Source organism: Poecilia mexicana, unplaced genomic scaffold, assembly GCF_051168715.1.
Source record: "Poecilia mexicana isolate PSO_F unplaced genomic scaffold, ASM5116871v1 scaffold_13, whole genome shotgun sequence".
In the NCBI taxonomy this organism is placed as follows: domain Eukaryota; kingdom Metazoa; phylum Chordata; class Actinopteri; order Cyprinodontiformes; family Poeciliidae; genus Poecilia; species Poecilia mexicana.
In genome coordinates, this window is record NW_028263382.1 from 425857 (window position 1) to 438921 (window position 13065).

Consider the following 13065-nt stretch of genomic DNA (forward strand, 5'->3'; position numbering starts at 1 on the left):
AGCACAAACTGTCAGTCTCTCACAGCAGTATAGGCTCTTGTGTCATTTTTATTTTGTGTCATCTCCAGTTTTAAGAGTGTTCTGGGTCAGAATGTGGTCCTGCTCCTGTGAGGCTGCTCTGTTTCTTTGGTGAGTTATGGACTGAAGTGGTCACACTGTCAGACACAAATTAAGCGATGTTGCTATCCTTGTGGCTAGGAGCTCCCAGCTGCTGGTGTAAAATGCTCGAAGTCATGCCTAAATATTTTATTTATGCTTCGATATGCTTGTTTTTTTTTCTTTTTCTAAACAGGATATTCCTGCTGCACACATTAGTATTTCAGATGTGTTAAGTTAGAAACTAAATTCTGTCTAACAACACTGCTAAACCACACCAAGAATCTGGACCTCATATTCTTTTTTTTATTGTTGACATGACATTTCTGAAGAAAAAAGTTGATTTGCCATTTTCCAACCAGAAACACATGGCTGTATGTGGAGCTATTTGTAGCCACCAGACTGAAGCAGTATGGAACAGTCGCTTGGCTTGCATGAATGGAGGTGGTTTGCTGCATCCTATCAGCAGCTTTCCAAAGCAGGCTGTTTTCCTCCACAGCTTGGACAGCTGAACAGAGAGACCAGTGTGTCGTCTGGGCTGCCTCTCTGGCCTCCTTTCAAAGCTCCCAGTTCAACTTGCAGACGCTGTCTGGACTCTATCTGCTCCTTCCTCTGAACTAATCCCTAGGAGAACACTCAGAATGTCCTCACCTCTTTTGGTTGTTTTTATGTTCACCTGAGTCAACCTGCATATTAATGGCTTCTTGGCAGATTTTCAAGAATCCCAAAGCAATATTTTTAGAATGCATTAGCAAAAAGAAATTCCATTCCAAATTTCAGTAGAATGTAATATTTTTAATTTATGTACAGAGCAATATCAGCTGGTGAACAAAACTGTTATGGTTTAACCAACCTAAAACCAGCATTATGTAACTTAATTCATTTTTAGATATTATTTGTCATGACAGATATGTGAAAAAAATTGAGCTCCTCTGTCTTCTTCCAGTGCTATCAACAACCAATCAAAGTCAGGAGGCGGTCTTCGCACTCACTTGCACCTGCTCACCCCCTTCCAGTACCCCTGAGGTCGGCCACAGCTTCTTCCTGATAGCTGAGCCTGTCATGAATGCTAGGCTAGTTAGCATGGCCACTTATGACAGCGGATAAATATTTTTCCTGTCATGTAAAGTCGTTTCTCCACCATTAGCACACTGAACAGCAATTACATTAGGATAATTGACAGCTCCAAGACTGTTCTCCTGGCTCTGATTGGTTGTTTTTGGTGCATTTCTTAGGATAACAATATCTCAGGGAGGAGAGAGAGGAGATCAATCTTTTCACAGATTATCTGTCTCTTAAACAGCCATGACATCATGACAGTTTGAATAAATATGCAAAAAACATATTTATTCTGAAACTGGGTTTCCAGTTTCAGACGACAGCATAAAAGTAATGTGTCAAGAACAACACTCTTTGTGGACGATGCTACAGAGGAAAACGGACAAAAGTTTCACTCTTTCTACATGTAGACCCTTGTGAGTGAAAACAAAGTCACAAAAATCACATCCTGTGATCATAAGTTGACCTTGAACCTGAGCATAGTGCATGTGTGTCTTCTTCAGCTAAGCAGAGCCACATTGTTGCATTTCTAAGCAAAAATTGGGTAGCATGCATGCATCCAAAATGGTGGAATTTCGAGCAGCATATGGACACTTTATTTCTCTTACACCTGACTGGCCACCATGACATACTTTGCCGTCGGGTGAAGCACCTAAGAAGGGAAAGCGATTACTGGCCACAAAGCCACACTCGTGCAAGTGTCGGTCCTGATGAATCTGTAAATATTTCGCTTTTGCTAAGGGCTCATTTCTTCGCCCATAATCCAGTGAAGGGGCTGAAACCGAGTTAACATTAAAAATTGTCTCTAGAAACTTGTCTGTGACCTTTGCTTTTCTGACCATGACTTGATAGAAAATTGACGCTGTTAGCCTTTTTTTCCTCGCCTCAAACCACTCAGAACATTTACTCTGACCTCTGGTTCGAGCTTCAAGTCCCACAGGATCTTCACAAATATTAATGTCTTTCATAGATTTGTTTCTTTCTGGAAGATCCACCGGTGGATTATTTGTGACACATGTCTTGCAACACTGTTGTTTAACTGCTGTCCCATCTGCCTTCAAGCTCCTTGTCTGAAACAAAAAAGAAAAAAGAGCATTATCAATATATATATAGATATGTAAATTGCTTTTTTGTTTGTTTTCAGGGATTTCACCGCTGGATATGCTGGCACTGACTGCAGAGTTGGAAATGGCAAAAAGAGAAATCAGTCGCTTAAAAGCAAAAGTGGAACATTTAGAAACACACCTACAGAAAGAGAAGACGGCCGTACAGCAAGAACAGAAAGGAAAACAGTTTTGTATTGCGTTTCTTGTCACTATTTACATTTCTCTTGCCAAAGAGGGAGACTTTGATTTATGTTGGAAACAGAAATGATATTGGAGAAATGTCAGCGGAAAATGGGCTTTTTCTGACTATTTGCAGACTGAGACAAAACTTTGGTCTATCCAATCTAGCAACATGCTTTGGCATTTCACAACAGTCGCCAATGGAGTACCATGTAATGCTGTCAGCACAGCTATCTCCTCGGGTTCAACCTTTATCACCATGTAAATACAATGGAAATTTATTTTGAGAGCTGTCAAATTTGCAACGGTAATTAAAATAAAAAATGTTTAATGTGTTTGCTTTGTTTGCATTCATGCAATTGTAGTTACACTCTGAATCGGAAGACAACACAAGGGTACATAAAATTATTTTGATATAAATTTTGTTTCAAAGCTAAAGCGCAGACCAAAGGAAGCTAAATGTGTATTGAACTATCTCTGCAAACAAAACTTGTGTTACTGTTCATTCTTACATTTTGTTCAAAACCAACTATACATACTTTTTGTTCACGTCCACACTGCATTCCTTTGGTCTGCGCTTGCAGTTAGTCACGTGTCGCACCAGAGTGAGGTGGTTAATGGCCACAGGTTCAATCCTCAAACCCCGAGCCGATGGTGCTCCCCAAGCTTGTGGCATACTGGTGCAGCTCAGTCAGTCAGGGATCAAGGAAAAATTTTGAAGTTTGAAATATTGTAAGGTCTTAAGGATGCCTATAATAGGTGAACAATGACCCCCAAGTCTGAAAAAAAAAGTCAATAATAAACACATACATTATGAAAACCTTTTAGCCAAGTACAGCATAATGGCAGTACCAATACAACTTCTACACCTTGAAGCCTGTCTGTTACACAGTCTTACGTTAGCTGAACAGATCAATATGCAATGTGCACCGTATCTGACATACATTAAAGATTTTATTTTACCTGAAAAGGCTTTTTACTAAACTATAATCGTGTTAGCCACGCTAGCACCGAGTACAGTGTATCAGGCCTAGGCACACAAACATTTGCCAACAACAGAAATCACTGATTTCAAAAGTAACCCTCAAAACCATGAATGCCCGACTTACCCAGCCTTGCAAGAACAGTAGGCATCAGTGATCTTGTCCACAGCTATATTTATGCTGAGGGAGTGAGGATCTGCTGTTTTCTTCATCAACCGGTAGCATTTAGCTGCGACGCGCACAATGTTGGAGGCATTGCGTGGCTCAAACACCTTGATGTCATCCAAAAAAGATGAAATGAACTTGTTGGTTCCCCTGTCCATTGTCGTGGCTGATATTTTTTGAAAATCCGGCAGAAATGCTACACTAATCGACTCAGAAATACTCTGCAGAGAGTCAGTTGAAATGAAAGACGCCATGTTTACATAGAAACTAAGCTCCGTGAGGCTTTCTTTGTGAGACATGCAGCCACATGGGATTTTCAAGGGCGTTTCTGGGCGGAGCTTGGTAAGGTCCATTAGTATAGAACCTTTAGCAGAGCTAATCAGGACAGACTCATCAATCCTAGGTATACCAGATAAAATTAGGACCCACAAACTGTCACTGTATGCTGATGATGTCATATTGTATATTAGAGACCCAATAATTTCTATACCAAATATTTTAAAATGTTTGAAAGACTTCAGTGTAGTCTCAGGATACAAAGTAAATGAATCAAAATCAGAGGCCATGATGATAAGAGGGACCTGGCCCTCAGAATTATCCAAATTAGTGAGTTTCAACTGGTCACCTAATAGGTTTCGATATTTGGGAATCAATATTACCACGGATGTTTCCAAATTATACAAAGCAAATTATGGGAACTAGACTATTATGGACTAGTTGTCCAAGCAAATTATGGACAACTAGTCCATAATTTGCTTGGACTAGTCAAATTCAAAAGGACTTAGAAAGATGGGAAATTTTACTGCTTTCCTTTTTTGGAAGGATTGAAACAGTTAAGATGAATATTCTCCCCAGATTGTTGTATTTGTTTATGTCCCTTCCTATTTGGATTCCAACAACAAGATAAGAAAAAAAATGCAAAAAATTATATCTACATTTATTTGGCAGAAAAGAAAGGCCAGAATCAAATTTACACAGCTGACCAGTGGTAAGCCTTATGGAGGTTTTAACTTACCAAATTTAAAATTATATTATTGGGCAGCACAATTGTATGCAACTGTAGATTGGCTAATAAAGAAACAACATGGCTGACACTGGAACAAAGCGCATGCCCTAAATTTTCATTACAGGCCCTTGCATTTTGCTCAACTGAAATCTGGAACAAGTACAAAATTACAAATACGTGGATGAAAAGCACACAAAAGACTTTAAGCATGATTTTAAAAAATATGAAAGCTCCTCAATCTGTCTAGGGCTATGTAGGGCTTTAAAAATTTTGGATATAATAGACTTTTTACCAGGGCAACAGGATTCAGGACTTCGAATCTGGCAAAACAAGAATTTAATGTTTATTGAAGGGGAGATTCTGAAATCACTTAGTCAGATGAAGGAGAAGTATGGGTTGACTGCATCTGATTTTTAGATATATTTGCAGTTGAGAAGTTACCTGATGTCCCATACTGAATGGTCTTAAATCATGACCTACTGATTTAGAAATGTTCTTCATAAAGATCAAAGAAAAAAAATCTGATAAAACTGTGTCAAATCTCTACAAATGTTTATAGTCATGTATGACGGAAGGGCCTCCTGGGATAAAGGAAAGGTGGGAACTAGAAATGAATGTTGTGACTGAGGATGAAGAGTGGGAGCAAGTTTGTGAAAATGGACATAAACTTACTAACAGTCCAACATGGAAAGAATTTTATTGGAAAGTAATCGTTAGATATTTCAAAACATCGTATATTATTTCAAAATTTGATCAAGCTAAATCAAATTTGTGCTGGAGACAGTGTGGACTAGTCAGAGATCACACTCATATCTTTTGGGATTGTAAAAGATTAAAACATTTTGGGAAAGAATTAGAGTAAATTTCAAATATTTTACACATTTACATTGAATGGAACCCCCTTGTCTTTGTTCTGGGAGTACCCCCAAGTAATTTATTAAGTAAAGAAATACAGTACTTGTTTGGAATCCTTGTACTCGTAGCCAAAAAAATGATAACAGTATGTTGGTATAAACCTTTACTCCCTACTATAAATCAATGGAAAGAAAGACTAGTGAACGTTTATACAATGGAGAAAATAACAGCAAAACTAAACATGTCCACTGATTTATTTAAGAAAAGGTGGAACTCTTTGATGACATATTTGCAATTAACATTGTAGCAAGTAAAATAAATTTAAATACACAAGTATACTCTTTATATGTGTATTTAACATATGTCTCTGTTAAGATGCAGGCAAAAGTTAATTAAGGAAGATTTTCCCTTATTTCATATTTCATGTTTGTAATCCATTTGTAACCTGTGTTTTATATTCCACTGAGCGGTGGAGAAAAGACTCCTTAGAACTTCAACTCGCCGAGTTGTTCGGATGTTATTGTTCAACTGATTTGTTTGGTTGTACTGGAAATTGATGTTTGTGACTTAATGTGCTAATCATTGAATCTGAATGCATAACTAATAAAATAAAGTCTTTGTTCAAAAAACAAAAAAGAAGTCAAACAGTCAGAGAAAAGAATGTTAATGTACTCCAGTAGCTGTTTAAACGGCCCTGGAGAGAGTTTTCAAAACCATCTGTGGTTCAACTAGAAAACCACACGTTCATTTTACAGCAATCCTCGTGCTGATTAAAGTCACCAACAAATGCACCAACAGCCAATTTCTCCTTTGACGCCTTGGGAAAAAAAACATCCATCCTACTGATACCCCCTCACACAATTCTTTGTTGCATCCCTATCACTACCTGCATTTTCATAACAAATGTGTGCAAATTTTGTCAACATTCCACTAATGTCGAAAAAAACACTTTTCCAAATGTGGCCCTTCTATTAAACAATTAAAATCACAAGTAAATAAGTTTGTTCACGTGTGACTTATGAGACATAAAAAAATGTCACGCCATCATCCTCCTACCGCTTCTTGTCTTGTTCTTCAGGGTTTGCACCAGTGGCAACCTTTGTTGGATGTTTGTTGCTCATGTGACTTGTGTGATGCAAAAAGTGTTTCCATTGCAGTTTTGCAAAGTAAAACTATCTCATCCTTTATCACAAAAGTTAGTTTTTTTTTAAATTGGCATATTTCCATTAAGCAAATTTATTTTCAAAAAGTAAAATTGCGCAAGTATACAGTCAATGGTAATGCAGCCGTGTTATTGGTTTGGTCACATGGCCAAACCAATGACCAACCTTCTCGCCTCTCCCTCCAGAAACAAATGATGACAAGATGGAAATAAATATTGATTCTTAATACTGGCCTATTTTGATTTATGAGGACGAATTACAGTGTTATACCAATTTGTCAATGTCAATTTATTTATATAGCACATAAAAACAAACGCTGTTGACCCAAGTACTGTACAATTCAATAAAATAATAAGAACATAAAAAATATATATAGAAATAAGGTTAAAAGAAAATACAAATATAATCCTTAACTGTCATAAAAGAAACTCAAACCCTGTTTAAATCAAACAGCTAAAAAAAACAAAACAAAGTCTCAGCGGTCCATAAATGAAAAGGTAAACCGTTCTAAAGTTTAGGAGCACAAATTGCAAAAGTCTGACTACCTCTGAATTTTAACCGGAATCTCAGAACATCCAAGAGAAACTGGCTGTTTGACTCAAGCACTCTTTCTGCAGAGTGCATATTTAGATCACAGAGATATCCTTTTCAGATTTAAAAAATAAGCAATGAAATCTTAAAATCAATCCTACAAATAAACAGGCTTTTTACCTGTCAAAAGACAATTGTCCATCCCTAATAAATTTAGTGGATGACATGTTAAAATTCACATAAATGGTGGTGAAATTTTGAGAATGCAAAAGAAAGACATGGGGGTTGACTATAACAGACAATCAACCCCGTCATCTGAATAATCTGGAGCAGAATGTCAACTAGATGTCTTTGTGTCATCTTTAACATTGTTCAACCTGGCCAACTAATTGTCCACATTTACCCTTCTTCAACTCTTTCAGCCATGAAAGCATGACGTATGATGCTGGTGCTGACATAACTGAACCCAGCTGGATTTTCCAACCAAATGTTCTTACATTCCACTGATATTTTCAGGAAGGAAGAATCTCCTCTTTTTTTTCACTGTAAATTCAGGGAACATACCACAGAGCCCAAAACACTCCTCCCATTCACGTTACATTCACACTCCTGTGCAAGGTCTGAACATCACAAACAGAGACAGCTGTTGTCTTACCAAAAGTAGGTCTTCACATGTTCCTGGATCAACACCCACGTCTCCCCAAAGTCGTCTGACTTCCACAGCTGTGGAGATGGAGATGGGTGGGTGAGTGAGGGATAGTGGGGGGAGGCAGGGAAGGAGGAGGAGAAGAAAGAGGGGGATGATGAATTTCAAAAATGCAGGTCAGACTGATTGCTATGCTCCAGCTCTCACACATATGACAAGGGAAACTGCTTGAGGAAATGCTTGAGCTGAAGGCAGGAAGACAATTATTCAAAGCTTTCTAAAGCTGATTTTCCATTACAAATATGCACAAGTCCTTGTCTATATTCTGCAAATGTAAAAAAAAACAAAAACTAGTTGGTTACACTTTATTTGACGGGGTATGCATAAGACTGACAAGACATTGTCATAAACAAGACATAACACCTGTCATGAACATGAATAAGTCTTCATGAATATTTATAACTATTGTCATAAAGTGTCATTTGGTAAAATGTCTTGTATTATCCGAGTCTGGAGAATCTTTTATTTTGAAATTCCTTTAAACAGATTCTCTCGTTTACGTCTTGCACGCCAACATTGAGCCCACAAGCAGCAAAATGAGTAAGAGACACATGTATTTGAAAAGTTTCTTTGCGAAGGTGCCTATTAGCACAGAAAGAAGAATGAATTTATGCCTGTAGGTTATTCCCACATTCAAAGCCCGATCTGCATGATTATATGGTGACTGCTCCGATCTAAAATCGAGCATATTCAACAGGCACGTGCAGAAAGGGGGGCTTGAGCACCTGCCCCTTTTGCTCCTTGCCCCCAAGGGCCCTTTTGGTCAAATTTCTTTTCTTTTTTTTTTTTTTTTTTTTAGTATTATTATTTCCTACGCCCTCTTCTGACACATAATAACGTACTAAAATTATTTGGTTTTGTGTTGGGTATTTTAGCCCTCCGGTCACCTTGTTACCTTTGACCTTTTGCCCATGACACACGACGCAATTGCCTCTCGCACAGTGAGATAAGGCTGCTAACTGGAGCTCAACGTAGCAAACGTTCCAGATTACAGAACTGTTTTTGGTGAATTAAAAAAAAACAAAATTTTTGGTGAATAAAGAGGAGTAGACTTGCTACTTGTCAGATGACGGAAAACGTTTAACATTGTTTCGTTTCTGCTTAAGCACGGAGTAGCGGCTTAAGCAGAGAGGTAAGCCTTTCTCTGAAGAACTACTGAGCGGGAGGAGACAGCCAGGTGAGGAAAAACTATTATCTATTGATTCAGTATTTTTATCGTACATACATTAGGCTGTTGTTGATGTGCTATTAGCTAGCTGCTAGCTATCGGCTTTGCTAGCAAAGCAAGATAACTAAATAGCTTCTTCCCTATATTGTTAATGATAGCAGCCATGATTCAGTACTGCTTATGCAATAGTGGGCACATCGCCCTTCCAAAACCTATGATCTCCATAATGGATATATTTCCTTTGCTACAAAACGTTGAACGTTGTATCGTTTCTGCTTGAGCACGGAGTAGCGGTTTAAGCAGAGAGGTATTTATTCTAGAGGCATTTATTCTAGCGTTGGGTAAATGTATCTTGAAGGAGAATAGCACTTAATTAAAAGTCCAACAAGGATATTCATTTAGAATTAAAATAACGGTAACACTTTATTTGAAGGGGGGTGAATGACACTGTCATAAACATGACATAACATGTCATGAACATGAATAAGCCTTCATGAATATTTATGACTGTTGTCATAAAGCGTCATTTGGTAAATTATGACACTTTTAATACAAAGTTTACATTATTCAAAATGTCTTTGATATGACAACTTGACATTAACCAAGAAATCATTACTGTTTAAACTTTACCTTTAAAAGTTACCTCATTTTTAAAGTGCAATCAGTAATACTTTTATAAAAAATTTATATCAGGTTTATTTTCCTATAAGAAAATAGACCTGGAGAAAGAAATTACTAATAAAATATCTTACATATGCATAGTTGTATCCTCTATATAGAGATTTTCCTTACCTTTGATTGTATATCTCACAATTTTGTAATTCATCATTGTTTATTAAACTCTGAAAGCTTGTTTGGCTTTGTTAATATTCTGTCCTAGAATTCGGTTAGATGTGCCCTTCTTTTTTGAGCACCTGCCCCTTTAGTGGTCTCTGCACGGCCCTGATATTCATCATGTTGGATTGTCTTGTCCCTTTTATCGCAGAATGTGGGGTTTTCCCTGACTGGGAGCGAGAACGCAGCCTGTTGAATGTGACAAGTAGCCAATGAGAAAGCGCGGTGACGTAAGCACGGAGTGGAATCCCAAACAGCTGACATGGCGCAACCGAGAGTCCGGTGGACATCGGAGATATGTGGAAACAACATGAATGTTTGTTCAACATTTCGTACAAGGAATATCAACAGAAATGATAATGAGTGGAACTGTAGCAAAACTGGTACCACAGTTGATAAACCCCGGCAACTTTTCAGCTATCATTAGCCTGACATAATATACTTAACAATAAGGCTATTCATTCAGTCAGGGCTTGACGCTGACACTAGCTCGCTTAATGAGTACACAAACTATTGCTTTTGCTTCTACGTCGTCCATATGTTTGTTTATTCTAAATTCATGTTTGGTATGTTTGGGGTTTTATGGGATTTTCTTCTGGATTCGGGATGTTCGTGAGTGAAATCAGTGTGTGTTGTATTGGTCCTGCATGTGGCTGGACACACGAACCGATCGGACCTGTTGTCCGATCGGTTCGTTCGGACAACAACGAACCGATCGGTTCGTTGTTGTCCTCTTTATTCACCAACAAGAAAATCTTTTCCGACAATTTCCGAATTGTCGGAAAATCAGCCGACAATTCTTAAATCGTGCTGTGTGAACCAGACTCACTCCCATCTGGTAGTGATGAGAGACAATGACACCTGAAGTGTGTTGCTTATGCACAGGGTGCTTGGTCTCTATGTGGCGAAGCAGTTTGAAGGTTTCATTGCCTCATTCATGAACTTCTGTTCATTAATTACCGGCGTTCTATGTAACACACCACACAGTGCAGGATGATCGGTTTAAATTATCGCAAGCGACAATCTTAGAACTCGGAATGTTCTAAGATTGTCCTAAGGGGAAAATTGGGGCAATTTTTTTTTTAATTGTGCCACGTGAACTAGGCTTTAGCGGACACACCAACATGCAGAAGCCTTGTCTGACGATTCACCACAAGCTTTGACCAGTCCGCGCTGATAAAAAGGTTGGGGACCACTGCATTAAATGATGCATTCTGGATAACAACAGTGTCAGGCTGTATGAACTTCTGCCAAACAAATATTTGATCAGAATAATTTTGTTCAGCTCTAGTCATTATGCTACTTGTATTAAGAAATAATTACATTGCACTTTATAACAACCACATTTGTCTACCAGTCTACCATTCTGAGAGTGTGTATCAAGGGACATTCTTGGTACTTAAATAAATGCTGAATTAAGATCATATTGGTTTTTTGTTTATTTGTTTTTGTCCTTTAAGTGACCACAATGGATTGAGTCATCACCTATTATGAGAATGTCCAGAAGAGATTCACCAAGTTTGAATTTCTGAGCATTTCTGGACACCTTCAAAGAGCTGCTCCTAGAAAATGAAAACAACAAGAAAATCTCCCTGTTTTCAGAGTGGTACATTAAGGCTATAAAGAAGGAGATGGCTGACACAATCAGAGCAAAAAATGTTAGGACTCTTTGAAGAGTCTTTCTTAAGTAATTCTGTTTTAGTTCTTTAATCAGTATCTCAGAGTTACAATTGCTGACCAGAAGTTGAACTATTCATTCAGTCAGGGCTTGACTGTTTCAAGAACACACAACTCTTTGCTTTATTCCAATGTACAAAGGGTTTGTTCCATAGCTGTGATGATAATTATAAATAGTCCAGGGTGTTCCACTTCACTTGAGGTAAGACTTAATATGAATGACTCTGTTATTAAATCATTTGACACTAATAACACTTAATGACATATGTTGTTGCTACTTGGTTCACTTTACTTGAAGTAAGAGTTAATATTAATGACAGTCTAATAACACTTAATGACATTTTTATAACTGTTGCTACTTGGTTCACTTTACTTGAGGTAAGAGTTAATATTAATGACACTCTAATAAAACATAATGACATCTTCATAGCTGTTGCTACTTGTTTCATTTTAATTGAGGTAGGAGTTAATATTAATGACTCTTATAGCATTTGACACTCTAATAACACTTAACATCTTCATAACTGATGCTACTTGTTCCACTTTACTTGAGGTAAAAGATAATATTAACTATAATTACACTTGACTCTGTTATTAAACCATTTGACAGTGAAATAACACTTATTGAAATCTTTATTGTTGGTCCTTCTTGTTCCACTATGTCAGGTAGGGGGAAATATTAATGACTGTGTTGTTAAAGCTTTTGACAGTGTAATAACAATTAATGATATCGGTAACAAGTCCAATGTTAAAGGGAAAATGTTAATCACACAATTACAATAATCTCGTAACTGTCAGGTAAGACTAACAACATTTTAAATTTTCAAAATTAACTATTATGACATATTTATCACATATGATTCTTGGTTAATGTCAAGTTGTCCTCACAAACAAGGGTGTAAATCCCATCACATTATTGGAGGGGACCATTAACAGGAAAATTTCTTACGAGCAATTTGGGGGGGGTCGGCGAAGTTCCATTGAAATGCAACATAAAATGTGGTTTAAAAATTTTGAAACCACATTCAAGCTGCAGGACCAAAAATGACTAGTAAGGCACATCAAAAATGTTTTATTTTCAGTAAGCAGTCTGCAGAGAAGTAAAACTAAAATTCAAATGTTGCTTAGATACGAGTTTTGTTCAGTCTGACTGATATAATTGCCTGTGCCATTTGCATCCTGCTGTTGCTCCTCCTACACTTTGGACTGAACCATTGATGATGGTGATGGTGATGATGGTGGGGGGGAGGGAGCTAAAAATTAATTCTTATTTTGTTCGGGGATAAATGGCCTATGCTCACAAAGACATTTTTGTCTAGGGTAATGTCAAGTTGTCATAAAGAAATGTTGTCTACCCAGCTAGCATTGAATGTTCAGACATCTGCTTGAGTGCCGTCTTGAATGTCTGCTGAACGTCCACTGCCGACATTTTCTGAACATCAAAATGAAACACCATTAGACATTTGTCAGACAATGTCAAAATGAAATGCTATTAGATGTTTCAGTTGAAAGTCCGCCTGAAGTTTCCTGACAATT

At 37.6% G+C, this 13065-nt stretch overlaps 1 protein-coding gene and 1 pseudogene across 1 annotated transcript in view; both read right to left on the bottom strand.

The window, feature by feature from the left end:
* Window positions 1–13065, bottom strand: part of sorl1 (sortilin-related receptor, L(DLR class) A repeats containing) — a 310727-nt gene that overhangs the window by 218044 nt on the left and 79618 nt on the right. Inside the window, exon 5 of the mRNA XM_088011422.1 lies at window positions 7800–7867. Coding sequence (XP_087867548.1) covers window positions 7800–7867 — 68 coding nt within the window. The remainder of the gene's footprint in view (window positions 1–7799; window positions 7868–13065) is intronic.
* LOC148155647 (uncharacterized) lies at window positions 267–3117 on the bottom strand (annotated as a pseudogene).